At 53.9% G+C, this 27,892-nt stretch overlaps 2 protein-coding genes across 3 annotated transcripts in view; one reads left to right on the forward strand and one right to left on the reverse strand.

Annotated features, from left to right (window-relative positions):
• Positions 1-21,564, forward strand: part of FAM118B (family with sequence similarity 118 member B) — a 43,936-nt gene extending 22,372 nt beyond the window's left edge. For both annotated transcript variants that reach the window (XM_056107607.1, XM_056107608.1), the window contains exons 4-9: positions 1,206-1,458; positions 9,991-10,218; positions 13,279-13,407; positions 14,930-15,215; positions 20,789-20,842; positions 21,083-21,564. In XM_056107607.1, the coding sequence (XP_055963582.1) occupies positions 1,206-1,458; positions 9,991-10,218; positions 13,279-13,407; positions 14,930-15,215; positions 20,789-20,842; positions 21,083-21,096 (964 nt within the window). In that variant the 3' untranslated portion in view covers positions 21,097-21,564. The remainder of the gene's footprint in view (positions 1-1,205; positions 1,459-9,990; positions 10,219-13,278; positions 13,408-14,929; positions 15,216-20,788; positions 20,843-21,082) is intronic.
• A 215-nt stretch (positions 21,565-21,779) lies between these two features.
• SRPRA (SRP receptor subunit alpha) lies at positions 21,780-27,878 on the reverse strand. The gene is made up of 14 exons (XM_056107495.1): positions 27,650-27,878; positions 26,944-27,027; positions 26,484-26,647; positions 25,984-26,147; positions 25,581-25,731; positions 25,295-25,448; positions 24,813-24,904; positions 24,505-24,623; positions 24,324-24,410; positions 23,921-24,093; positions 23,621-23,834; positions 23,137-23,300; positions 22,954-23,052; positions 21,780-22,839 (listed from the first exon to the last, which is right to left on the reverse strand). The coding sequence occupies exons 1-14, from the start codon at positions 27,764-27,766 to the stop codon at positions 22,711-22,713; spliced, it is 1,911 nt and encodes a 636-aa protein (XP_055963470.1). The 5' UTR covers positions 27,767-27,878; the 3' UTR covers positions 21,780-22,710.
• Positions 27,879-27,892: the final 14 nt, after the last annotated feature.

Genomic DNA, 27,892 nt, shown 5'->3' on the forward strand with positions numbered 1-27,892 from the left:
GACTGCACTGGAAAGGCTGTTGCCCACACAGGTGCCAGGGCTCAGCACGGGTCCTTTTTTTTGGTTATTGTTTTGAACAAAAACTGACCCTGTTCTTGTCTGTCTGTCTCTCTCCCCCTCCCTTCCTCCCTCTCTCTCTCTCTCTCTCTCATGAAGGGTGGCAGTTCAGATTTGTCACATGTCAGCACAAAAGCCCGCACCCATGTTGTCTCACATAGAATCTGCAGGGGAGGGCTCTGTCCTACTGTGGTGAGACAGGAATGTCTCTCGCTGTTTTGTCAACATCCTTTATCTGAATAGTCATTTAGCAGTCTGAGGTCCCTGCCTTTCAAAATTCTTTTGGTCACTTTTTTTTTTTGGTGGGGGGGGGGGGTGGGGGTGGTGGTGCTTAAAAGATATCCAGAACAAAACCCAAGGCAAATTGGCTCCCATATTTGACTTTCTCTTGTTCAATTTTAGTCTCGCTCAGTTTTGTCTTAACAATGTTCACTAGAATTGAGGCTTAAAATTGCATTGGCTTTCTTTCCTATCCTCTTGCACATTTCTCAGCAACCAGAATTTAATTTGCATGGGATCATTCCTCTCTGGAATCCAAATCAAACATATGCCTCAGAAAGTTCATGTTGGCTTAAAAGACAATTTAGTTAGCAGGACTCAGCTGAAATGTGATCTAATTGAGCCTTTTCCTAATCCTAATGGGCTTTTTTCGGCTGAGAGCACTACGAAGGAGAAAATGGTTCAAGATTGCTTTTCAGGGTTCCGGCAATAGCCTTGCTGCTTCATTTTTCAGCGGGCCCTAGCTCAGTGTGCTGCTCTTGCTTGTTTGTTTGCCTTAGTTTTGTTCCCGTATGCCGCGGCCAAGTTTTTTGGTTTTGCTCTGGGCTTTTGTTGTTGTGCCTTCGGGTTCGGGGCCACACCCGGCAGTGCTCAGGGCTTACAGATCCTAGCTCTGCAAGTGATTCCTGGGAATCGCTCCTGGAGAACGACTCCGGGAACCATAGGGGCGCAGGGGATCCCAGCCTGGTTTGCGGGCAAGGCAGACTCCCTGCCCACTGTGCGGTCACTCCAGCCCCTGCCCAGAGGTTGTGAGGAGCTGCTGGTTCTCGGCAAGTGTGAAAGCTTGAGCTGGAAACCGTTTTTAGATCGTCCTCCCAGGACTCTCGATTCTCTTGGGCGCTCCAGGCCCTCTGCTTTGACTTTTGCAGGAAGCTGCTCCCAAGCCTGAAGACCAAGAAGCCCCGGGAGCTCGTGCTGGTGATCGGAACAGGCATCAGTGCCGCCGTCGCGCCCCAGGTCCCAGCCCTGAAGTCCTGGAAGGGCCTGATCCAGGCCTTGCTGGACGCGGCCATCGACTTTGACCTTCTAGAAGATGAGGAGAGCAAAAAGTTTCAGAAGTGTCTCCATGAAGACAAGAACCTTGTCCACGTCGCCCATGACCTTATCCAGAAGCTCTCCCCTGTGAGTACCCTCCCCTGCGCTAGGGGACGCAGAATCTCTAGAACCTTGGCGTCTGCTGCATGTCGCGGGGAGATTCATTTTATTTATTTATTTATTTTTTAATATTTTTTTTGTTGAGGTACTGTAATTTACAAAGTTATTCATAGCGCCCAACTTTACAATCAACCATGATCAAATTTCATGTGTATGGTTTACCCGACCTCAGATCTCAGCCCCATTCATTACACCAGTATCAGACATCACTCCCGCCTGGGCTCTGGGGCCATATGGGGTGCCAAGAGACTGAACCCGGATCAGCCGCATTGCTCAGCCGCAGTGCAAGGCAAACGCCGTGACCGTGACCGCTGTCTTATCACTTTGGCTCTGGGAGATTCATTTTAGCCAGGAGATTTGCAAAGGTCTGAGCATGGCCCCTGTTTGGGATGACCCGTTCCTCTGTGTGTGTGTGTGTGTGTGTGTGTGTGTCTGTGTGTACGCCGATGATGGTAATGCTGGATCTTCGTCCCATTTTATATGTCTCACTGCGCTGTTGCTCCTGCTTCTGCCCTTCGTGCCTTACAGGGACCCTCAGGTACAGCACCACTGACGAGCTCTTACCCTCTTTGGGATGAGAGCGCAAACAGCTTTTATTTTTTTTTTTAATTTTTTTTCTTTGGAGCCACACCCAGCCGTGCTCAGGGTTTATGGCTGGCTCTGCGCTCCGGAATCGCTCCTGGCCCAGCTCAGGAAACCATGTGGAGTGCTGGGGATTGGACATCAGTCGTGCAAAGTCAGGTCCTTAGCTGCTGTGCTATCTCCAGCCCCACCACAGCCAGTTGTTAATACTCCTTTTATTTTTTTAGCGGTTTTGGGTGGGAGGTTTTTAGGGCGTTCTTCCCCCCCCTCCCCCGGTTTGTTTGATTTTGTTTTTGAGGTGGTGCTCAGCAGTTACTCCTGGCTCTGCACTCAGGAATTACTCCTGGATGTGCTCAGGGGACCATAGGGGACTCTGGGGATTGGACCCAGGTTGGCCAGGTGCAAGGCAAACGCCTTACCGGCTGTATTATCACTCCAGCCCTTGTTAATATTCCTTTAAAAAGTAAATCACGGGCTGGAGCGATAGCATAGCGGGAAGGGTGTTTGCCTTGCACACGGCTGACCCAGGTTCGATTCCCAGCATCCCCTATGGTCCCCTGAGCACCGCCAGGAGTAACTCCTGAGTGCAGAGCCAGGAGTAACCTCTGGGCATCTCCGGGTGTGACCCAAAAAAAGCCATAAATAAATAAATAAATAAAAAGTAAATCACTTGACATATTTATAAGGAAGTTTGTCATTTATCAAATAAAATTGGTTTCCGTTTTTTTTTTTTGTTATGTTTAGTTCCCTCAGAGATATTTGTAGATTGTGAAGAAAGTATAAATTTGTCTGTTAAATCCAGTAAAAGTGCAAAGAAATGTCCTAAGAAATAGTCTAAGACAGAGTGAAGATAGTGTAAGACCTGTCCTTCAGAGAAGATGCAAGTGGCTGCTACTATTTTTGTCTGTAACACCAGTGATATTATACCTTAGTCATTATTCACATGTTTAAAATAAGAGTAATAGAATCTTGGGGCTGGAGCAATAGCACAGTGGGTAGGGCGTTTGTTTGCCTTGCACGAGGCCGAACCGGGGTTCGATTCCCAGCATCCCATATGGTCCCCCGAGCACCACCAGAAGTAATTCCTGAGTGCAGAGCCAGGAGTAACCCCTGTGCATTGCTGGGTGTGAACCCCCCCCCCGAAAAAAAAAAGTAATAGAATCTACATTTTAACTCATTTTTTTAAAAAATACTTTGAGCAATAAAGTATCATGATATTTAGGGCAGGGAAGATGGCTCAGAGGTCTGGGGCACAGGCTTGGCATGACAGAGCCCCAGGTTCCATCCGTGCACTGCCTGGTCCCCCGGGCATGGTCAGAGCCTCCCACCTATCACCCCCACCCTCCCAAATTATCCTGGCTCCTCCCTCAGAGGACTGATTGTACTTAGGGGACCATATGGGGTGCCAGATCCTCCATATTCCAGTAGGCAGGGGTAACACCCACCAACTGGCCCCCTGGCGCCGTGTAATCCTATCAATGGCCAAGACCCAGAGACTATAAAACCCAGCTCCTGGAAGCACGCAGCCGCATTTGCAGCCGCGCGACATTTTATTATCTCATTCTTACTTTGAACAAACTGGCAGGCTCCCGAATGTAACCTGCCCACACGGCAGAGTCTGGCAGACTCCCCGTGGTGTACCCAATATGCCAAATACCAGTAACAATGATGGGTCTCATTCTCCTAACCCTGAAAGAGCCTTTAATATGGTGCTTTTAAAAAAATCTCAGGGCTAGGACGAAGGAGACGTCACTGGGGCCTGCTCGAGGCAATCGACAAACAACAGGATGGTCGTGATCGTGATCGTGATGGGATGCCAGGGATTGAACGTGGCTCAGCTGTGTGCCAGGCAAACTCCCTACCCACTGTACTATTTCTCCAGCCCAGACCATGATTTTTCAAAATCTCGTGCGCTGGTGGGCTGTCGTGTATATGGTGGGAGTATCCACTTTCCCACACCGTTTCTCTCTTGTAGAGTGTACTCCCACCCTATCCTCCCCCCAAGTTGAGACTCTAATTCCTGGATGAAGAGACTCCTTAATTTAATTATCTAAAACTTTTATCTAACATCAGGATGCAGGGGCTGGAGAGATACAGCAGGTAGGGCAGCTTGTAGTGGCTGATCTGGGTTTGATCCCCAGCACCCCCAACAGTCCCCGAAATCCCACCAGGAGTAAGCCCTGAGCACAGCTGGGTGTGGCCCAAAAACCGGAAAAGAAAATGCATCTCTGAATAGTAAGGATTGTGTCCAGTCAAGATTGGTGTATGCACCACCAAAAATTTAACGAAGAAATAATGCCTTCCATCATATTTAAAAATTAACTCTAAAGGATTGAGCATCAAAGAAAGGGCTCTGGGCCAGGGATGCGGCTCAGTGCTGGAGGTCAGCTCCACATGTCTGTGAGGCCCTGGGTTCAAGCAGCTAAACTTGAAACTCTAAAAGTCTCAGAAGGAGACATACGGGTAAAGGGTGCTGGGGGTTTTGAAAAATGACACCAGAAGCTCAGCAGCAACAGGGAAAAGGAGCAGCAGCACCTGGTTCTGAGCCCTTGGACTCAAAACACGGGCCTCTGCCAGGGAAGAGTCCCCAGGAGGTGTTGCTGTGATCGCGATGGCCAATCAGCTTGTCATTTCCAGACTAAAGGACCATCCGCGTCCATGGTAAAAGGGCAGATACCTTCTGGGTGAAGTGGCAGAGGTTGGCGTGGATGTCTCTCCAAGGACAGTTCCTGGCCGCCGAGCCTGTGGCTGCTGCTGGGTAGATAGCATCAGTCCTCAGGAAGATGCACTCTGGGCACGTGAGGTGCCGCTGGATCACAGGGTGAAGAGTCCCAGTCGACCCACGGGGTCATAGGGTGAAGGGTAGACACGTGGGGCCCTTCGTCACAGTGGCTGTGGCGTGGCGTGGTCATTGTGGGAAGCTGCCTGGTGACCTGGCGGGTCCGATCGCTGCCTACAGCCCCTTGGAAACGCACGGATGGCGCTTAATTCATAACAGCCAGCAGCCGTGAGCCGTGTCTGTCCAGTGGATCAACACGAGGGGCCATGCTTCTGTACTGCTCACCAGGAAGGAATTCGACTCGGCAACGCGAGCAGACCTGTGAAGCAGCAGGCTGTGTGCCCTGGGCCACTGTTAACCTACTTCCTGCCTCTGTAGGCTTGCCTGTGCTGGATGTTTCACAACAGTGTGCCATAGAACAATATGTGTCCGCCCCAGGCCGAGTAGGGGAGAGCGGGTGGGCAGGAGGATGGTGGTTAGAGGGGACGGGGTTCAGACAGTGATCGTGGTTCGGGTTGCACACACCTCGATCACTGATGTGTTCACCCCACTTAATGAGCTGTAAGTTATGCGAATTACACCTCAGTAAAGTTTTATTGAAAACAAAGGTAATAAAGGCAGGCTGGAGAGTACAAACTCCACATGAGGGAGGGAGGCCCTGGTTCCATCCCCAGCACCATGCAGTCTCCTGAGCACTGAGCTGGGCTTGTCCATGAGCACCGCCAGGTGTGCCTCAAATCCAAAAAGAAACAACTGTAGATCTAGTCATTGTTTCGAAACAAAAAAGAATTTTTTTTAAATTTTGGTAACAATTTAAATAAGGGGTAAAAAACTCAAGTACTAATAGAAGACAGTAAGCAGAGTGAGAATACTGGATAGCAGGGAGGAAAGTCCGCTGATCCGTCTTGCACTGAGAGGACCCGAGTGATTGCACAGGAAAAGAAATCCTCACAGGGTCATGTGTTGGTCTGGGGAATCAAGAGTCACTGAGTATTTCTCCAGTGTTGACACATTTCACTGCACAGACCAGAACTGTGTCCATTGTGAGGACCTCCAGTGTCATCAGGGAGAAGCCGCCAAGGGGCGTGGAAGCTGCGAAGCTTCTCTGGCAAAGGAAAGTTTTCTAAAATTCTGATCCGTGTTTGAAAGCTCTGATTTTCATCATTGGCAGCGTGACCACAAACTATCACTTGTTTCCTTGGAACTCATGGGCTCCGTTTATTTTTGCAAAACACCTACAGAATACTCACCTCTAAATAACTGGGGGTGTCTATTAGTCATTTCAGTTTTTCGGGTAGAAATGAAGTTTGGTGAAAAGTGGCTAGTTCAGTTTATAGCTTAGACATGCATTGAGCAATTGGCCTCAGGATAGCCCTCAGACTCCAATGTCTGCAGACATGCTAGAAGCTCCTGTTCTCTCTCTTCACACAGAGTATTGAAAGGACACGAACTTGGGGCCAGGGACGGAGCTCCTACTTTGCCCCGGGGTCACTCCCTAGCGCCACATAGGGGCAAGAGCATGTACTCAAGGATCAAGATTCAAGATTCACTGTCGCTTTTGCTATTTCATTAAGAACAACACTCTGAGGGCCAAAGAGATAACACAGGGTTAAGGTGCTTTTCTTGCTTGCGGCTGAGCTCAGTTGAATCCCTAGCACTATGTGTGGTCCCCCGAGCCCCACCAGATGTGACCCCTGAGCACTGAGCCAGGAGTAGCCCCTGAGCACTGCTGGGTGTGTTCCAAGCCCCCTCACCCCCACTCCCAAGTAAGAGCCTTCTGAATCAGAAGTGACATCAGGGCCTACTGTTGGGCTTGGGTACTTGAGGGGCTCTCATGGACCCCTGAGGTCCTCGTGCATTCACACTGGGACCCTGGCAGTTGCCGTGCCCCTGCTTCTGCCCCGTCAGTGCGAGTTTCAGAATAGACTTCAAGGGGCAGGGGAGAGGTGCAGGGGTTATGGTGTACGCCTGTTGGGGTGGGGTCAGGGAGAGATGGAACAAGCTCCTGGACGGTGTCCGGCGTGTAGTAGAAATACTGTCAGCGTTAGCAGCCGCGCCAGGTTGGGCCAATAGCAATCAGGGGATCTGCGTTTACCTGGCACCACGTGGCCCCCACATACTGCCAGGTGTGGCCCTGGTGGTCCCAGCAGCTCAGGTGGAACCTGCGCCCCGCCCTTGGGCTCTCGCGTGGAGGGTGGGCCCTGGGGAGGCCCAGTGAGAGGAACGGTAATGCTGGCAAGAAGACTCAGGGTTTCGGTTTACTCTGTGTGGGCTGAGGATGAGGGGCGTGGGGCAGAAGGAAGTGAGGTGGAGTGGACCCTGCCTCGCCGTGGAGGAGGGAGCACCCAGACTCGGGGCCAGGGTCTGCTTTTCCTTTCAACCCTGGGGTCTCCGTTTGTTTTCAGTTCTCTGTCTTCACCGAGATGGCCCACTGGTGGGGATCTTAATTCTCGGGTCATCTGCTGGGTGTGCGGCCGAAGCCTCTTTCCTGCCTCTGCTGATGCGCCCGAGAGAGGGAGCTCCCCGCCAAGCACTTTCCTACCTCCCCACCGGGGTTCTGGGCTGTGTAATGATTAAGCGGGGGTGGCAGAGAGGGTGTGGGTCGGATTGCAGAGTGAAGCAACACAGACGTGCTTCACGAGCACCGTGTTTGGAGTCTACTTCAACCTGTTCCCATGTTCCTGGGTGGGTGCTCGCTCACACACATCACAGTGTCTCACCCCAGACCCCGCCGCCGCCACCCAGAGGCCACTGGCCACAATTACTCTGTCCAGTCTTCTTGTAGCCAACCCCAGAAGGACTCTCTCGTACCGTACTGCCCCGTGTAAAGGTGGTACACAGACATTCTAATCTGTGCTGCTGGTTCTACTGAATTGTGTTTCCTGGTGACCAGGAGTTGGAAACCAGCATCCCTGTGTGTGTGGCTCGTCCCAGGCTCTGGGTGTCACCAGCAGACGTCATGTCATTTGTTGGCCCTGTGATACGCAGGCAGGGCGCCTGGGAAGGGGGTCGCAGGACTAGAGGCCAAGGGGTGACGCCTTTGGTAGAGACATTCACGGGAAATCACGTTTTTTAAAGTGATGACCCCAGGAAAGGGGCTGCCATCCAGGAGGAGGCGACTGTTGGCTCTAGTGAGCGTGCTCGCCGAGGCTCTCCCCGCTCCTGTGTCGAGGCTGGCCGTCGGGAGCCTGTGGGCTGCTGCCTGGGGACAGGGACACTTGTGCCCTTTCACCGTGAGGCGAGTGTGTGAACACTGTGTTTTAGCCGCACAACCCGGGGGCTAACTGTATTCTTGGCGCTCGAGAAGGGAGCTGGGTCCCCCCACCCTGGGAGCAGCCGTGCAGGGGGCTCTGTGGGGACAGTGAGAGACAGGACGGGAAGATTCTGGAGAGGGGCAGCCCCCACCATTCAGCTTTCTGCTCTTCACTTTCCCACCCCTAACATCTCTCTGGGAGGGAGTGTGAAGGATTTGGCAGCGTTATGGAAAGCTTGCAAAGTTCGGAATGCGTTTGGCACGGACGGGGTTTCTCCTGAGTCTGCTTCCGTGGGTCCATGGAAACAGATCTGTATCCCACTGTGCTCGGGGATAAACAGGAAACCAGGAAGGCAGAGGGACTGCCGTGAAGATGAACAGAAGGAGCTGGATTCTGTCCGGCGCTTGGAGAGGAAAGTATTGGGAGTTGAGGACCTAATTTGGGGGGCAGGAGGAGAGAGCGCAGCTGGCTGGGGGTCAGGAGGCCTGGGTTCAGGCTGTAGCACTTTGTCCCAAACACCTCCAGAAGTGATCCCCCTTCCCCCCACCCCACCCCACCCCCGCCACACACACACAGAGCTGGGAGTAAACCCTGAGCGTGGCCCCCAAACCGAAGCAAACAAAAGTAGAACTAATTTTTTTTTAATTAGTGAATCACCGTGAGGTACAGTTACAAACTGGCTGACAGACTTTCATGTTTGTGTTTCAGTCATACAATGGTCAAGTACCCATCCCTCCACCAGTGCCCATTCTCCACCACCAGTGATCCCCGTATCCCTCCCACCACCCCCACCCCACCCTGCCTCTGTGGCATTCCCTTTTGTTCTCTCAAAAGTAGAGCTAATTCTTGTCTGAATACATCTTGATGTTATCTAGTGGCAAGGTATTGCCAGAACCGAATAGGGATCAGATATTTGTTACAGCACATTCCATAGTTACTTCTTCATCTCAGATGCCTCCTGTTTCCAGGAACTACTTTGCCTTTTAGGGTACAAAGCCAGCTTCCCACCCGAGGCTGCTGTTACACTCTCCCCATTAGTCATCAGAGACGTTTGCATATGCTCAGAATGCACCAACGGAAGTAATAATTAATAAGAACCATGTGTTAAGAAAAAGGCATCCATTTAGAAGCGAATAGTGTTCCGTATTATGGATAATAGCAGAATTGTCATTTTTTTTTCCATAATCTTCATGATATGCTGAATTTTCTTACGAGCAAATGAGTGAAACAGTTGCATCATCCAGGGATAAAACAGACATAGGTCGTAGTTAGGTAGCTTTTCCTAAATCCATAAGCACCTCGAGTTTGGAAGAGTTGGCTAAATCACATTCTCTGTCTTTTTGCTGTTAGGCAGACAGTTGAAGAGGAAGTTTTCTCTCTTCCTGGACCCCCACCAGCCACTAGTGCCCACTTTCTCCTCCAGATTCCCTTAGCCCTGGCAGTATTTACATCTCCTTTTTAGCCCTTTCCTTCATATTCTGTAAAAATTCTAAGGGCCCTGGGAGATGGCTCTGAGGGCTGGAGTCCATACTTGGTCTGCGCGAGGCCTGGACCCCATCCTAACACCACATGGTCCCCCCAGGTCCAAGCAGGAGTGGCCCCTGAGCACGGTCTGGTGTGGCCCCACTGCCAAAAAAAGATAAATGCCACTTGGAGGCTTAGTTTGGCATCCTGACACTCACCCAGGACTTGGCATGGTGCCTGAGCACTTGGCATGTTTTGTCCCCTTTTCCTGACTATAGCCCCATGAGTTAAGGAGTAATTTCACCTTTATTTAAAGTACGAAGTGTTCATCACAAATTCACTGTGTCATGACAATGAAGACCCTCGCAAAACGCCGAGGAAGGATTAACTTTTTCTCCCTCCTCTTCACTGTCTCCCCAGCGCACTAGTAACGTCAGATCCACGTTTTTCAAGGACTGTTTATATGAAGTATTTGATGACTTGGAGTCGAAGATGGAAGATTCTGGAAAACAGCTGCTTCAGTCAGTTCTGCACCTGATGGAAAATGGAGCCCTGGTATTAACTACGAATTTTGATAATCTCCTGGAACTGTATGCGGCAGATCAGGGGAAACAGCTGGAGTCCCTTGACCTTACCGATGAGAAAAAGGTACAGGGCAAGTGGAGTCCCCCCCCAGGCGAGCGAACTGTGCCTGCAGCAGACACACCTTTGCTTCTCCTTGGTGTTTGTGTGCTGGTAGAAAGGAGGACGCGTATCCCCAAGAGGATGTTTATGTTTCACCGACCGTTAATACACAGTGAATGATGCGGATCTTGGGGAGGAGGGATGGGAGTGGAGGAATCCGCAAGGAGGTACTCGGGGGGACCTTGCAGTGCTGGGGTTAGAACCCAGGCCTCCTGCGTGCAGGGCCCACACTCTAGCCCTCGGAACATCTCCTCAACCCAGAGGCACCGATCTTTTTTTTTTTTAATTATTTATTTATTTTTGCTTTTTGGGTCACACCTGGCGATGCACAGGGTTAACTCCTGGCTCTGCAGTAAGGAATTACTCCTGGCGGGGCTCAGGGGACCATATGGAATGCTGGGATTTGAACCTGGGTTGGCCGCATGCAAGGCAAACGCCCTACCCTCTGTGCTATCACTGCAGCCCCCGGCACCAACCTTTAAAGTGTTTCATCACTTGAGTCTTGATGATCTTGCTCTGTGTGTGTGTGTGTGTGTATGTGTGTGTGTGTGTGTAAGCAGAATTATAGACTAGAAATTATAGAAAGTTCATTTGAATAATTAGGTCTCTTTGGCACCTAATACCAACAGGTGAACAGAATCCAGGTTTAAAGTTCTCTCAGATGTTGTCTTCGTGGCATCTTTTGGAAATGTCTGAGAACCACTTTCTGGTGTCCCATGCTAGCTGGAGGAAGGTCGGTTTTCAGTGGAAAGTTTCAGGGGAACCCCTCTCCTGTCCTGTAGCTCGTCCCGTACCTGAGCCAGCTGCCAGGTCATTGAGTCGTTGGCATTGATCTGTGTCAGCTAGTGCGATAACGAGGCTGTATCAGGGAGGGCACCCAAGTTTGTCATTTGAAATCTGGCACCAGCAGGAAATTCTGTGGTTGTACCCACACTAGCCCGTTGCCAGTTGACAAGACCCAGAGGGGAAAGATTTTCATTGCCCTAAGAAGATGTCAGAGGTATAAGGAATGCAGAAAGGAAACAAAATGTCAGGGTGGACACACTCCAGGTCTTCCTTTGCCTGACCCTGTGGCTCCTATAATTTTTCTCCTGCACTTTGTTTTTCCAGGAACCTGCCTTTGTGTGTGATGTGGAGCCCAGCAAAAGAAAGTTTGGGTTTTGTTCGGGGGCCACACCCAGTGCTCTGGAGGCTACCCTGACTTGGTGCTGGGTACTGAATATAGGGGCTCCCATATTCTGCGCGTGATCCATTGAGTGACATCCCTGGCCTCTTAGCTGAGTGGCTTGAATAGATGCGTGACTCGCCCACTGGCATTCGCTGTCACATCACTGCCTCCACAGGGCCAGGAAGGTGGCTCCGCCTTTGTGAGGCCCCGGGGTTTGATCCCCAGCACCAACAGCAATACAGTACTCCCTCTGCCGGAGCTATAGCCCTCCTGACGCTCTTGGAATTTGGCTGACTGCGAAACCAGCTTTTTTTTTTTTTATTTTGCTTTGTGGGGTCACACCCGGCGATGCTCAGGGGTTGCTCCTGACTCTGCACTCAGGAATTACTCCTGGCGGTGCTTGGGGGACCATATGGGATTCTGAGAATCGAACCCGGGTTGGTCGCGTGCAAGGCAAACGCCCTACCTGCTGTGCTCTCGCTCCAGCCCCGGAGCCAGCTTTTAAAGAAGAATCAGAGTGAGAGAGATGGTGCCAGGAAGACGGGTGTTCTCTGGTGGACATGACGTCCAGCCCCGCTCCCTCCCCAGAGCCCTCATTTCTCCTGCTCCTGTCCAGCCCAGGTCCCCGCCTCAGGGCCTTTCTCGGGCACCCTGGGTCGGACAGCGCTGGACGGCACCCACATCCTCCATGTCCCTTCCACTTCTAGCCCGGGTAGTTGGTTTGCTGGCCTGTACCCCACAGGGATAGGAACTCCCTTCAAACAGCTCCCGCCATCAGCCCCCCTTGATCTGATGTCTAAGGTAGCACCTGGGACATTGATCAAAATTTCAGCGCTCGAACAAATGAGATCTTAAAAATGAGATCTCGCCATGGGAACAGCTCCCAGGCCGTCTCTGAATCACGCCGGAAGCCAGAGGTCCATCCAGGTCATCCCTCTGGCCTCCATCAGAGTGAGGGTTTCCCTGCTTGTTTGCTTCTTGCAGTCTTGAGGTTCACTGGGTGTTTTGGAACCCACAGTCAGGGCGACACTGAAATGTTCAGGTGTGGAATGGGACTCAAGAGTGGCGGAAGTGCCTGAATTCTAGCGTGGCCCCGTCCCCCATGCTGCTCCCCCCCGCCAAGCGTCACCAGAACGCACTGTGCTCACTCCTCTCCTCAGGAAAATGGAACTGTCTCGAAGTGATGGTCCTTGGTTGGTAGCCTTCTCGAACACTCAGAGGCACCTGCAATGTGATTCCTTCATTGCTTGCCAGTTGCTCTCGAAGAACTTCCCTGAAACTTGGTGCTTACAACAGCCTTTGCGGGGGAGGTGGCGAGGGGTGGGGGGTGCGGCTGGGAGAGTGAATCCACCATTTGAGCCAGACTCAGCAGCTCGTCCAAGCAGCTGAAAGGTTTTGTGGTCCCCATGCACGGCCGCAGTCACCGGTGGCCAGACCAAGGCTGGGTGGGATCAGATGGTCACGTTTATTACGGGCCCTCTAGGCTAGAGCAAGTCATCACATGTAAGCCTGCTGTCTGTGAAATGGGACTGCACAAGAGCACGGAGTTCTGGGCCGGGCATCTCAGGGCTCGTTCCTGAGACTGACCGGAGCTGCCGCATCTGGGTCACCGGTGGCAAAACCCCTCTTCCCGACTGTGAATGGTGACAAGGTCTGATTTTGATGGCCGTTTTCGAGGAGAAACCAACAGGGTGAATGCCGCCCATTATGTAGTCGGGCCTAAGCTGGCCGTTGAGGTCGTGTCCACCGGGGCCTTCTCATGCTGCCACCACGCAGTGGACAGGCGAGAGAAGCCCGTCCTCAGAGGCCTGCCTGGGGTCCTGCCCACCCGGCTGAGCTCTGTCTGTGCCTCGCAGGTCCTCGAGTGGGCTCAGGAGAAGCGGAAGCTGAGCGTGCTCCACATCCACGGCGTCTACACCAATCCCAGTGGCATCGTCCTGCACCCCGCCGGCTACCAGAACGTGCTCAGAAACACAGAGGTGATGGTGAGTGGCGCTGCCTCCTGGGCGGTGCTCCCCTTGATCCCAAGCGGAAGGCTGCACCCAGCATCAGTGCACCATAGCCTCTGTGTTGGGTGGGGTTAACCTTTAGTGTGCCAGGACTGAGGGTTTTTACTAGCCTTTTACTGGCGCCCACTTTCTGAGGAGACTGTGTGAGTAGGGACAGGCTTGCTGTGAATCCATGGACTTAGGCTGCAGAAGTGAACCCTGTCAGTGGTAGGTGGGGAGCGTCGGACTGGTCCCCAGCACTGAGAAGAGCGTCCGCTAGTGGCACCATCACATGAGGCAGAAAAGGAAGACCAAGGAAATGTGGGAATGTCAGACGTACCAGGGACCTGTTCTCACCTTTTCTTGACCTGACATTTGTTCTGACTACACCTCCATGGACTGGAATGACCTTGTCACAGCCATCTCTTAACGTGTGGGTGTGTGTGTGTGTGTGTGTGTAGACACACAGACTCCAGGTACACCTCCATGGAGTGGAATGACCTTGTCACAGCCACCTCTTAACGTGTGTGGTGTATGTGTGTGTGTGTGTGTAGACACACAGACTCCAGGTACACCTCCATGGAGTGGAATGACCTTGTCATAGTCACCTCTTAACGTAGTGTGTGTGTGTGTGTGTGTGTGTGTGTGTGTGTGTGTGTGTGTAGACACACAGACTCCAGGTACACCTCCATGGAGTGGAATGACCTTGTCATAGTCACCTCTTAACGTGGTGTGTGTGTGTGTGTGTGTGTGTGTGTGTGTGTGTGTGTGTGTGTAGACACACAGATTCCAGGTACACCTCCATGGAGTGGAATGACCTTGTCATAGTCACCTCTTAATGTGGTGTGTGTGTGTGTGTGTGTGTGTGTGTGTGTGTGTGTATGTAGACACACAGACTCCAGGTACACCTCCATGGAGTGGAATGACCTTGTCATAGTCACCTCTTAACGTGGTGTGTGTGTGTGTGTGTGTGTGTGTGTGTGTGTGTGTGTGTGTGGACACACAGACTCCAGGGTGACATTCTAAGAGTGAAATACGATGGGGTCATCATCCAGCAATTCATGGTTCAGTGCGTGAGGCAAAAGGCCACTAGGGGCCAGAGACACAGTACCGTGGGGTAGGGTGCTGGCTTTGCATGCAGCTGACCCAGATTTCATCCCCTGACCATTGCCAGGACTGAGCACTGCCTGGTGCAGCCCCTTAAAAAGAAGAGCTAAGAAAGGCCCACAGAAAGAGTAAGATTCATGGAAGACCTGCTCATTGCCTTAGGTCATGGCCCCTGGGCACAACCAAACTGAAAAACCAACCACAGGATTCGGGTAGGCCAGTGTCAGCGTGGAGATAGGCTGAGCGGTGAACCGGCAGCGTGCCAGTCAGGGCAGGGCAGGCAAGATGAGCCCTCTCAGCTGTGGTCAGTCGCTTGCCACTGTCTGCGCCCTGCAGCCCGACAGCCGCGGGAGTGGCATGCGTGTCTCGTGCCGTCACAGGGTCCCTGACTCATGGTTTCTTTTCCTGCAAGAGAGAGATTCAGAAACTCTACGAAAACAAGTCCTTCCTCTTCTTGGGCTGCGGTTGGACTGTGGACGACACCACTTTTCAAGCCCTTTTCCTGGAAGCGGTCAAGCACAAATCCGACCTGGAGCACTTCATGCTGGTCCGGAGGGGAGATGTCGATGAGTTCAAGAAACTGCGAGAAAACATGCTGGACAAAGGGATCAAGGTCATCTCTTACGGGAACGAATACGCTGATCTCCCCGAGTATTTCAGGAGGCTGACGTGTGAGATCTCCACGCGGGGCAGAACAGGTGAGATGTTCCAAGTCCCTCCCGCCCCGGGTCCGAGAGCCAGCGCCGTCGGCCTTCTGTGGGTGTCTGTAACAGCTCCGCTCGGTCCCAGGATGAGAGCAGGGGGCATCTTTGCCAGATGCCGGAGGGAGGGCACGGCCTGTCCACAGCTTAGACCGGGGCCAGGTGGGTAGCAGGAAAGTGGCCACAGTTGCCCTGCAGCTCAGCAGCACCATCAGGCAGCAGAGCTGTCAGCCTCTCCTAGTTATCCGTGAGAGCACTTCGGTTTCAGAATAGCTCGCTTTTGGCTAAGGCGCGGAGGACAGAAATAGATTGATGTGATGCCAGTGGGACGATAAAGTTAGTAAAGCACTTCTGAATTTGGAATATGTTCGGCGATTTAAATTCCATGGCCCAGAAACCCAGTACAGCTCAGACATTTCCCCTAAGAAGGTAATTGGGCAGTTGCCCACGTCCCCGTTTGCATGAATGTGATTGTGTCATGCCTAATGGCAAAATACTGGAAGCAGCCTAAAATGTCCCAGCTAATGGAATTCTGTGAGTACACCCACTTGAGCACTACCGAGGAAATACAGCGAAGCCTTCCAAGAAAAGTGTGTTTTCTGCCTGTGGAGAAAATGTATGCCTGCAGAAAACATGTAGAAAACAGGTCTGTGAGTTGTGGCTCAGCTTGTCCCAGCCCCACAGTCTCTCCGTGTCCCTGCAGAGGATCTGGCCCGTTGACTTGCCTTACTTCCTCCTGTTGCCACTCAACATTTCACCTGTAGGGTTGTGTGTGTGTGTGTGTGTGTGTGGTGTTTTTTTTTTTTTTTTGAGGAGGTGGTGGGCACACATGGCTGTGCTTAGGGGCTCCTCCTGGCTTAGTGCTCAGGAATTCTCCCTGTGGTACTTTGGGTGACTGTGTGGTACCAGGTATCGAACCTGGGACCTCCCACATGCGAAGCAAATACTCTGCCACTGAGCCACATCCCAGCCCCTTCTAGGTTTTAGAAAGAGCACAAGCGACATAAACGGTTCCGTTTATTAGTGGCTCCAGGCACGTTCCCAATCCCCTTGATCTTGGCTGGGTTGATGAATGCACGTAAAAACCTTTCAGTGGGACTGAAGAAAGAGTACAGCGGGTAAGTGCTTGTCTTACACGTGGACCCAGGCTAGATCCCCAGTACCCCTTACAGTCCCTGACCTCAGAGCCAGGAGTAAGTCGTGAGTGTTGCCTGGTTTGACCCCAAACTAAACCGAAAACCTTTCCTGAAAACCTACACCCAGGGTATGGCCAATTCTCAGTCACTTACCCAGAGCCAAAGAAACTTCGCTGTTTTACTTAAGTATGTTACCGAAAGTGTCCCTGCAGGGAATGTGGCCACAGTCCAAGGCTGGAACATGCTTTGCATTCACAGGGCCCCAAATTTAATCCCCAGCACCACCTAGGCCACCAGCACTGCTGGGCTGAGCTGGGAAGACAGCCCGCCCCCACCCCCAAAGAAAGGGAAGTGCCGCTTTATTATGAAGTTTTATTGTCAGCTTGAATGCATCTCAGGAGGCCCATTAGAGGCAGATCTAACGTATCAAGAACTTTCCTTACATCTAATTATCATCCTCAGGGTTCTTCTCTGAATCGAATTGCTTCCGTGGAATTCTGTTCTGATGAGCAATCCCACCAGCTCTTCCTCCCTGTGACTTTGCTTTGATGAGTTGATTCCTTGTAAAAACAAGTCACCATCCCCGAAGGCAGAACCCTGAAGACTGTTCAGCCCCTAGAAAGACGTGTGTGTGCGTTTGTCCCATGAAGTCAGCTCCTCTGGGGAAACATGTTTCCTGCTGTTTATCCTGCTCCATGCACACATTGGGACTCACGCTCTGTTCATTAGTAAAACATGCCCAGGGTCTGGCCATGCTGTGCAGTGCTGGGGATCAAACCAAGGGCCTCGTACCGGGAGGCCCCGTCCATGCAGGACAGATGCACTGTCACATCCCCAGCCCTTCATTTCTTTCCCTCCACGTTCTGAGGTCGACCCAGGGAAGATGCTGAAGTTGTAGGCAGCCCTAGCAGCACTCTGGATTGCAGTTCTGTGCCAGATCTCTCCTTGATGCAAACGAAGTATGCACAAAGAGTGGCACAGATTTTTTTAGTAGCTGTGTAGGCTTTGTCCAAAGATGAATAGAAACTGTTGCCCACACAACAGTTTTAGGTTAGTAACAGTTGCATTTGTTTGATTTCGAGATAAGCCAAAGTTACCTCCTGTGTGCCTGTGTGTTCTTTGAGGTAGATGCTCCTCTGAGCGCCCCACCCCCCTTGCACTTGCTCTCTCAGGAGCATATATGGCCTTTGAGAGAGATGTGCACTAGCGCTCTCTCTCTCTCTCTCTCTCTCTCTCTCTCTCTCTCTCTCTCTCTCTCTCGCTGCCTCTCACTTGCTCTCAGTAGGAGCCTCCGTGGCACTTGAGATGTGCGCTCTCTCTCTCTCCCTCTCCCTTTCAGCAGGAGCCTATGTGACCTTTGAAATAGATGTGCACTCTGTGTCTGTCTGTCTGTCTGTCTGTCTCTCTCTCTCTCATAGCAGGAGTTGTTTGTTATTTGCTGGTCTCTCCAGTGTTTGATGCCTGTCGTGCTTGGTATTCGCTTTATATCCTGTTCATGACCATTATATAAGCCCCTAATTGGCATGTTTCCAGTGAGTGACATGTCCCCGCTGCTTCGTTGTAAACTAAGTTTATTGTCTAGTCAGTACTGGATTCTACTTTTTCCCACCTGGCTACAGTCTTCAAAGTCACTTTTTTTTTTTTTGTAAGTGGTCGTGGTATTACTTCTTTTTTTTTTAATTTTTTAATTTATTTATTGAATCACTGTGGGAAAGGTTACAAAGCTTTCAGGTTTAGGTCTCAGTCATGCAAATATCAAACACATTTTCCTTTACCAATACTTATTTTTTACCATGAAGAACCCCAATAAAACCCCACCCCCCACCCCTCTCAGTCCCTGTGGGGCAGATGAATTCTAGTTAACACTCTATCTGCTTTGATTAGATTCATTGTTTCAATAAAAGATTCACCACTATTATTTAGAGTTTACCCTCCCCCCCCAAATCAGACATGCTGAAAAAGTATTGTGAAGTGATTTGCTTTCTACAGCTGGGTTCAAGAATTAAATGTTGGTTTTGGATTTCTGCTATTTTACCTATTGACCCTGGAAGTATTTCTACTGAAAGTCAGATAGTTAAGAAATTGGTTTCTGTGTTCTAGAGTCGTGGCCGTGCTGGAGAGCCGCTTGTTGGGGGCAACTGGTGGCCTCGGTAGGGCGTGAAGGGCGGACCGAAACGCCCCCCTTCCCATGAGGTTTTAGTCGCCCCCACACCCCCGGCTCAAACTTGCTGTCCACAAGGCTCCCATGCGGCCGCCATCTTTCTTTCCAGAGAGGAGAGGGCGAATGGGGCAACACCCTTTCCCCTCCGGCAGACTTGATGGCCTGGATTAATGCATAGTCCGTTCACTTTTCTGCTCCAAGCCGCTGGGTTCTGCATTAAGTCCTTGTGCTTCTGGGGCCGTGGCTGTGCTGGAGAGCCGCTCGTGGGGGGCAACTGGTGACCTCGGTAGGGCGTGAAGGACGGACTGGAACACCCCCCTTCCTATGAGGTTTTAGTCGCCCCCATACCCCCGGCTCATACCTGCTGTCCACAAGGCTCCCATGCGGCCGCCATCTTTCTTTCCAGAGAAGAGAGGGCGAATGGGACAACACCCTTTCCCCTCTGGGCAGACATGATGGCCTGGATTAACGCATAGTCCATTCACTTTTCTGCTCCAAGCTGCTGGGTTCTGCATTAAGTCCTTGTGCTTCTGGGGCCGTGGCCATGCTGGAGAGCCGCTCGTGGGGGGCAACTGGTGACCTCGGTAGGGCGTGAAGGACAGACCGGAACGCTCCCCTTCCCATGAGGTTTTAGTCGCCCCCAACACCCCCGGCTCATACCTGCTGTCCACAAGGCTCCCATGCGGCCACCATCTTTCTTTCCAGAGAAGAGAGGGCGAATGGGGCAACACCCTTTCCCCTCCTGGCAGACATGATGGCCTGGATTAACACATAGTCCTTTCACTTTTCTGCTCCAAGCTGCTGGGTTCTGCATTAAGTCCTTGTGTTTCTGGGGCTGTGGCCGTGCTCCAAACTTAACTCTGATTTTCAGGGAGAAAGGTTGGGTGGTTTACTTCCCATTGATCACTTTGTATATAGAGAGATGTCGGGTGGCCGCGCGGTTTTAAGAAAAAGTCCTAGTTCCCGCATACTCAAGCTGTGCTTGTAGAGGCTTCTGGTCACCGGGGTTCCATCTGGGGGAGGCGGGATGCGGTACCTACCCCATCTGGGACTTCCCGGTGATCTCGGCTCTTTTTGGAACCTGTATTTTTTTTCCCCCCCTCCGGGATCTGTGGTTCCCGCCCTCCATGTGGTCCTTCTCTTGGGCTGTATCCAAAGTCACTATTTTTTAATACTCTGTTCCAGTGTGGCTCTTAAGATTTACTGATACTCCCCTATGTGATTGGGCAAATTTTCTTTTACTGTTTTTCTCTTTTAAGTACTATTGTAATGAGTAATACATCCAGTCCCGCTCTTTCCTTTTGCCAGTAACTTCCTTGGCGTGAACTTACAATATAATTAACCAAATTATATTTGTGGCACATTTTAGTGGTCGATGACTATCACTTAGGTACTTTCAAGAGAAAAATGCTACTCTATAGTACTCTTTTGGGGGGGGGTCACACCTGGCGGTGCACAGGGGTTACTCCTGGCTCATACACTCAGGAATTACTCCTGGCGGTGCTCAGGGGTCCATATGGGATGCTGGGAATCGAACCTGGGTCGGCCGCATGCAAGGCAAACGCCCTACCCGCTGTGCTATCACTCCAGCCCCTATGGTACTCTTTTTATTTGCCTGTCACGTAAGTTGTTTTTCCTAGCCGGTACGGTTCTGATGCTTCTTTCTTTCCATAAGGCTGTTGTTTAGTATATTTTTCTGTACCAGGGTCACCCAGCGCTGACCCGTAGACATTGCTGCAATAAAACATACCCTTTCGTCACCATTCAGCAGCCTAACCACAGAACCTTGGTGGCTGATGAATATTTGAAATGTGGTTCATGTGATTGAGAAACAGAATCTTTCCTATAACCAGTCAGCACAGGGCTGCTGGCCCCGGAGGAATGGTGCAGATCTAGTGCATTTACACTGCAGGAGAGTCACTTTTCCACTCAGTTTAATTTGCCCACGGGACTGCTGTGCACCCTCTCAGTCAGCTCGAATTCCTGACTCTTACCAGAAACTGGTGCAGGACAGCAGCGCCCCCTTCACCGTGTAAAATGTCTTGCCTCTGAGCGCGCAGGGACCTTTCTGCTTCCCTGGGATCTGACCCAGTGACCTGCCGGCTAACCCAGGGCTTCTGCCCACCTCCCAGTCTTCGAACATGCGCTGGTGTCTCCGTGACACCATCCTGGGGTCAGCCCCTTGCTCAAATCCGCGTCTCCCTTTGGAGCCGGCTCTCTGCTCCCATGGGGAGTTCCAAACGCCTGACACTGACATCCGTTCTGTTCCGCAGGGATGGTGAGAGACGGCCAGCTGAACGGGTCCTCCACAGCACACAACGAAAGAGGTAGGCCGTGTCCTAGTCTTGCCGTCACCTTGGCCGCAGAAAATGTTTGCTAGGACTTAGGTCAGACCTTGGGAGAACCAATTTACCCCTAAGTATGTGTCTTTCCCTATCAAGTTTTCAAGATTCTGCCACGCTCCTGAGACGTGTTGCACCCTCAGTGGTTAGGCTGGGCTGTAGTCTCTGGGTCGCTTCACATGTTCAAGCCTCTTCTGTGACACGTCTCTCAATCTCTCTCCACAGACTGTAGCACATGAGGGAGCGACAGGAGCAGCCAGTGGAGCCTGAGCTGGAAGGCCCTGCCTTGGACAGTGTTTAACAAGTACATTTGCAAGAACCCAATGCAGCTCCTTGGAGTACGAAAACCCAAAAGTGGAAGGCTGGGGTGGGGCGGGAAATGGGGGTCCTGTTCCAACTGTCTTCGTGCCAGCTGGTTCTTGACGCCCTGTATGTGTTCCCATTCAAGAAACCCAAGAGCCCAGGGGCCCCCCACGCAGCCCCAGGCTGGCACAGTGACCCTCCTACCGACTACCACACGACGACACGGATGTGGGACCCAGGCGCTGTGGAACCCCCAGGCCCTGCTGCAGTTTTGTACTCTACACTTGGTTTTTCAACTGAGCTCATGGCTTTTTTAAAACATGACTTGAAGCCCTAGTTTTCTAGCTCTTTTACAGTGTACAGTATTTTACATAATTGCGTTGTATTAAAAGCTTGTTCGTTTACTTCCCGGGACCCTGGCTCCACTTTTAGAGAAAGCGCCTCACCGACTTACCGCAGGCCTCACATTGGTCCTTCCGTTGACGTTTTAAACCTCTCTGTTCTTTCCCTTGCTACCGGCTGTCCCAGAGTGGTCCTTCCGTGAGTCTGAAACCAGTGAGTGTGCGGTAGGATCCTAAGTTTTATAAAGTATGTCTAAAAGAACTCCAAGGCCTACAAAGCAATTTACATATGAAATTTATTTTCTTATATAAATTATGTGTTTCTCTGGGCAGACCGCCTTCACCTTCTCGCACTGAGCGCACGTCTGTAACACCAAGCCACGGGACCACGGGAACGGGCTTCTGTTCTTCAGCGTAGCACTTGGCTACCAGGCACTGTAGAGGAGGAGGAAGCCGGGACCCGCGCGAGGCCAGTGGGGCAGGCGCAGTGGCAACTTGCAGACCCTCCCGACGGCTGGTGTCTCCCGGGAAGGGGAACATGCACGCTCACATCTGGATTCCGGGGGTTGGGGTGGGGGCGCTGAGTAGCCCAACGCAACACTGCAGTGCAGCTCCCTTTATCTATCTCAGAGGAAAGTGGGGGCTCAGTTTTCACTCATCTGTAATACGTCACTCTGGCCTAGCTGATGCTTTGGGGACACACTGGGGCTGGGGGTCATCATCGGGATTAGCAGCAATTAAAAACAAGCCGTACACACCACGGGGCAGTGGGCATCCGCCTGGCCACGGGGACTGAAAGCTATGTATCCTAAACGGGCCACCGCGGGCCGGGTGCTCGCGCCAGGCGTCTCAGCCCAGCGGGGCTGTGTCCGCAGACGGCTCCCCGTGCCTGCGCACCCCGCGGCCACCCGCGTTAGCACAGCTAGCTCTAGTGTTGGGTCTTCCAACCATTGGTCGAAGCTGTAAGGAGACCAAGTCTGTGGGCAGAGTGAGGGGGACGCCGCGGTGGGCAGAGCGGGGCAGTGACCGGAACATGATTAGGCCCTCCCTGCACGTGGAGGCGAGGCGAACGCGGGGGCGGGCGGCGCTCCCCTCACTCTTCGCGACACAACCGAGACAAGTTGCTCACACATACTCTAAAGCACATTCTTGATACAGGAATCGGGGCTTTGGGGGGAAGCGACGATTTGGTATTGGGCGAGAGCCACATTAAGCCTTCATGAGGGCAGCCACCACAGCCTTGGCGTTAAGACTGCGGAGATCACAGTAGGTCTGCCCTGTGCCCACGAAGACGATGGGTTTGCTCGTGATGTAGGTCATAGAAATAGCAGCTCCCACCTGCAGGGCAGAGAGGAGACACCCATCAGCCGGAGGCCGCAAGTCTTTGCCTCCTCCGGAACAGGACGCAGATGCCACGGCCCTCCCAGGCTCCCCGGGGTGTGGCATCTCTACCTTGTCATCAATGGTATCAAATTTGGTAAGGACAATGCCATCAATGAGCCGAGGTGTTTGAGCCATAGAATGGTCGGCCAAAGCTCTGTTGAACTTGACCTGGAAAGGAGAAATGCGCTGCGTGTAAGAGGGAACAGCCAGGCCAACGCCGAGGATGGGAGGCGAGGGGGTGCTGGCCCTTACCAGCTGGTCCACAGCCTCGTTGCCCACTAAGGCCTCGCCCACAAACAGCACCAAGTCGGGCGTGTTGACAGTGATGAGCTTGGCCAGGGCAGTCATCAGCGGGGCATTGTCCTGCATGCGGCCAGCTGTGTCCACCAGCACCACATCAAAGCCTTGGTTCCGGGCTAGTGGGAGAGAAAGTGGTCAGCCTTGAACTCCCAGGCCTCGCTGCACCCCACTTCCTCTCAAAACCTCCGAGCCCAGCCTCGGGTGCAGCGTGAAGTACAAGGGGAAAACCAACCCATCAGGCCTACTCAGGAAAAAGGAGCGCCGTGGTGGGGAGGAGCCCCAGGGAGACTGGGCTGGGGGTCTGCCGGGCACAGCTCCGCCAGTCGCCGGTCCTTGGGCCACACCGCTCACTTGGTGGGAGGTAACCCTGACTTCGCCCATCCCCCAGGAGCACCGGAAGGTCCGGCCCGGCACGGCCCGGCCTGAGCGCTGTTACCAAAGGCGATGGCCTCCATGGCGATGCCCGCTGCATCCTTGCCGTAGCCCTTTTCGAACAGCTGCACCATGGTGCGGCCCCCGTGGTTCTCGGGCGGGTGCAGAGTGCTCAGGCGCCGGGTGTGCGTGCGCAGCTGCTCCACGGCCCCTGCCCGGAAGGTGTCGCAGGCCGCGATGAGGACACTGAAGCCGTTCTCGAGCAGCCAGAAGGAGATCTGCAAGAGGCAGAGAGCGCCGCTGGAGCCAGAGCTGCGGAGGCCTGCAGTGGGCAGCAAGGCCAGCGGGCGGGCCTGTCGCTGACCTTGGCAAGATTGGTGGACTTGCCCACGCCGTTCACGCCACAGAAGGTGACGACGTAAGGGCGCTGGTGGCGCTGGGCGTCCATGATGTCCCGGAGCATGTCCACACGGCGCTGGGGCTGCAGGATCTGCACCAGGGACTCCTGCAGCGCTTGCTTCACCGTGGAAGTCACCGCTGAGATGAGAAGGGGTGCACCCGTGAATCCCCAGGGTGAGCTGCCAACGGGGTCGGCTGATGCAAGCAGCCTGTGCAGGCATGTACCCCACAGGCATTCCCTCCGTGTGGTAGGAGCCCCAGTCGCAGGTCTAAGGGCTGTTGCAGATGAAGGCCGGGAATTTGCCCCGCGCCCCACCCGTCGGACCGGAAGCGACATGCTCAGCCGCCGGGTGCCGGGCGATACTCACTGCTGAATGTCCCCATCACCTTCCCTTCCAGCTTGTTGGCCACCGATTCACAGAGCTGCTGGGCAATGTCTGCCGCCACGTTCTTAGCTGAGGGGAGGGAGACAGGTGTGCCAGGGCTGTGGCAACCGCGAAACCACTGCCGGGTCCCCCACGACCCGAGCCAGCTGTGCCTGCAACTCACCGATGAGATGGTCACGCATCTTGTCCAGCACGGATTCCATGTCTTCACGGCTCAAGCTCTTGGAACCGACGAGGCCTTTCAGCATCCCGAACATGCCGCCCAGAGTCCCCTTGGCAGCACTGCGGGTGTGTGCACACAGCCAGGTACCATCACTCTCCGCCGTCCGATCACACACTGTCCCCCCCTCCCCACCACCACCACATAGACACACACACCTCAACCCACTCCTACCCACTATACACACACACACACACACACACACACACACACACACACACACACACACACACACGTCCTTCCCCACCCACCTAGGTTTCGTGGTGCTCTGAGCAGCCGCCTCATCCTCCGAGCTGCTGCAGTCCAGATCCTGGAGCTGGCCCCCAGGCCCAGTCCCCCGAATCTGGGACAGACAGGGAAAGGAAGAAGGATTGGGGACACTCCTGCGAGAGGGGAAGCCCAGGGTCTACTCTGGTGGCCTTGCTTGTCTCCTAGATTTGGGAAGTCCGCACCCCTCAGAATCAATGGCGCTGTCTGCTCTCTGCTTCCTCCCAATCTCCTCAAAGTGGGCAAGGGGTGGGCCTGGGTCACCCTGGTGGAGCTCAGGGCTTACTCCTGGCCCTGTGCTCAAGAATGAGTGCTGGTGGTACTCGGGAGTCCATAGACAGTGCTGGGGACTCAGACCCGGGTCAGCCGCATGCAAGGCAATCGCTCACCCCCGTACTACAGCTCCAGCCAACCCTTCCAATTTCCTACTAATATAACCTTCACCCTGGTCTCAGGTGCTTCTTACCAAGCTGATGTCCTCAGGTGGAGCAGCCTCAGGGGCACCATTGGTGGTGACCGGGGCACTGTAATCCAAGACTTCATTGGCAGAGCCGCCCAGCGCCCACACACGTGGCGCTTTTTTGCCCTTCTCCTTTGGAGCATCTGACTTTGAGGACTTGCTGCCAAGAATTAGGGGGCAGTGGGTTGAGGGACGGGGAAGCAGAAGAGGCAGCGCCCACCCAAGAGCCAGAGGGCCCAGCACCCCCCGCACGGCCGGGGTCCAGGATTGACAACACAAGGCAGACCCTCACCTTGACTTGTCCATGCCCCGCCCATGCTTCTGAATGAACTCCTCTCTCTTCCTGCGGATCAGCTCCTCCTTGGAAAGTTCTACACCATTCTCGGACCCCACTAACTTTTCCGTAGGGGCTGCTTTGCCGGTAGCCGGAGGGCCATCAGAACCTGTTACAGAGAAAACCTACTGGAGAAAAAGGTACGAATTCCAACAAGACCGACGACAGGCAAAAATACCCTGAGGATCACAAAGCCAAGAGAAGGGGGCAGGGGTGGGGGGCGGGGGACACGGAGGGGACGGGGGGGGGGGGGGGGGGTGTCCGAGGCCCGGGGGAGGAAAATGACAAAAGCACAGATCCCTTCGGCGCGCCACCATGCCTCAAGTCCAGGCCCGGTGAGGTCCGAGGTGTGCACACTCACTTTCCTTCTTGCCGCCCTTGTTCTTTTTGCTGTTCTTCGCTTTTTCCTTGGGCTTCTCGCCCCGCGTCTCGATCATAGACCTCACAGGTTTTTTGGCCTTTTCGGAATCTTCGAACTTCTTCATGGTGGTGGGAGCCCGGATCTTACTGCTCTCCTCTGCTTCCCTAAAGGGCAAGGAGATGGCTCAGAGTTCCAAGAGAGGGCAGTTCGCGGAGTCCCTGCCCACATGTCCCGTCTTCCCCTGCGCCATCCTGGGGAAGTAAAGGCAAACAAGCCTCCGAAACGGATTCTGTGGGGCTTGTGCCATAGTACAGCGGGTAGGACGCTTGCCCTGCACGCAGCTGACCCGGTTCTGATCCCCGGCACCCCATATGGTCCCCCAAGCCCACCAGGAGTGACCCCCTGAGCACAGAGCCAAGAGAATGCCCTGAAAACTGCTGGGTGTTGCCCCCCTCTCAAACCCTCCCCCCCCCCCCCCCAGAGTGATTCTGGCTGCTCACCGCAGGAGCCGCAGGAAGTCATTTTGGAAATCAAAAGTGCCATTCAGTAAACTTAAGGCACTTTGCTGCTGGATCTCTGTGCGGTACTTGTCCCGAAAGAGCCGGTGCACGTCGTCTATCAACTTGTCCACATACGTCAGCGTTAGAATCTTCTGAAAACCAACCTGTGCAGGGAACCGGCCAAGAGATCCGCTGACTGGCAGGCCCAGAGCGTAAGGGCACCGGCCCGCCCGGGGCCTCCCGAGCCTGCCTCAGCACCTGGCAGCTGTCCCTGCCCCAGGACAGCCAAGGAGCTTCTTCCCTTCCCCGCCCCCACCACCACCACCAGCACCACCTTCCTGATGTGCTGGTTGCTTCATCCTGCACTGAACTAACTGGGTGCAATGAACCGGGGTCCTGCCAATCAGGGCGGGGCACCGCACTTGTAATCTGCCCCCCCTCTAAAACGCCCCCTACTCACCACAAACACCAGCTCAAACTGGTTATCCAATTTATACTTGAGCGTGAGCGCCTCGTGGGTGAAGGAGTTGTTGCCGCCCCTTTCCTGGCAGAAGAATGCGAGGGCTCCGTCTCAGTTCAGGGCATCCCTGGACATCCCAGAGGTGGGGCCCGAGATGACCTCAGGGGAGGGGACCCGACCCCTCGTCTCCCCACCCCCACCCCAAGTCTGGCCAGTCTCCCACCCTGGAGAGGGGACGGCGCGCTGGAACCCCCCCACCCCACCCCGCGGGGAGAAGGAGGAGTTTGGGTGGCGGGAGGAGAGGGAGGGACGGGCGGGGAAGCGGGGTCGGGGCCAGGTCGACAGCTGTCCACCCGCCGCCGTCCCTAAGGGGCGTTCTGCCCATGCCCCTGGGCCAGCCTGCAAACGCCAGAACCGCCAGCGCCGAGGGGAACGGAGGGAGGGATGGGAAGAAGCGCCGAGAGGCGCCGGGTCCGGGGGGTGGGGGTGGGGTGGGGGTGGGGGTGGGGGCGTCGCAAAGTTGCAGGACGGGGGTCCGGAGGGGGCGGGAGAGCGAAGCGGACGTCGGGGGACGCGGGGGTGGACGGCCCCGGGCGGGTGGCCCGCGAGGGTGGGCGGGAGGCGCGGGGTCCGTCCCAGGGGTCCCAGGGCTCCCAGCAGCGGGTCAGGGGACGAGTCCGGAGTCCGGATCCCGCGGGGGCGGTACCTGCAGCAGCACGGAACGAATCAGCGCGTTCACGGGCCCCGTGCACGAGTCGCTCACGCCCTGGAAGCACCAGAGCACGAGCCCACCCTTGGAGAAGATGGTAAAGAAGTCGAGCATGGCGGCAGCGGGGAAGGAGTCGGGCCGGCGCCGGGAACTCGGGCCGCGATCGCCGCCGCTTCCTGCTGCGCCAGGCGCGGGACACGTCACACCAGCGGCCCCGGAAGCCCGCTCCGCCGCACTTCC

Source organism: Sorex fumeus, unplaced genomic scaffold (genome assembly GCF_029834395.1).
Source record: "Sorex fumeus unplaced genomic scaffold, SorFum_2.1 ptg000169l, whole genome shotgun sequence".
Classification (NCBI taxonomy): Eukaryota; Metazoa; Chordata; class Mammalia; order Eulipotyphla; family Soricidae; genus Sorex; species Sorex fumeus.

Bases quoted from the DNA above. Each gene is read 5' to 3' on its own strand.
- SRPRA (XM_056107495.1), bottom strand. From the start codon at position 27,766: ATGCTCGACTTCTTTACCATCTTCTCCAAGGGTGGGCTCGTGCTCTGG. The intron at 25,449-25,580 runs GTGAGGGTCTGC...AATTCTTGGCAG, and splicing joins CGGGGCATGGACAAGTCAAG to CAAGTCCTCAAAGTCAGATG. The intron at 22,840-22,953 runs GTAGAGATGCCA...TCTGCCCTGCAG, and splicing joins TTGATACCATTGATGACAAG to GTGGGAGCTGCTATTTCTAT.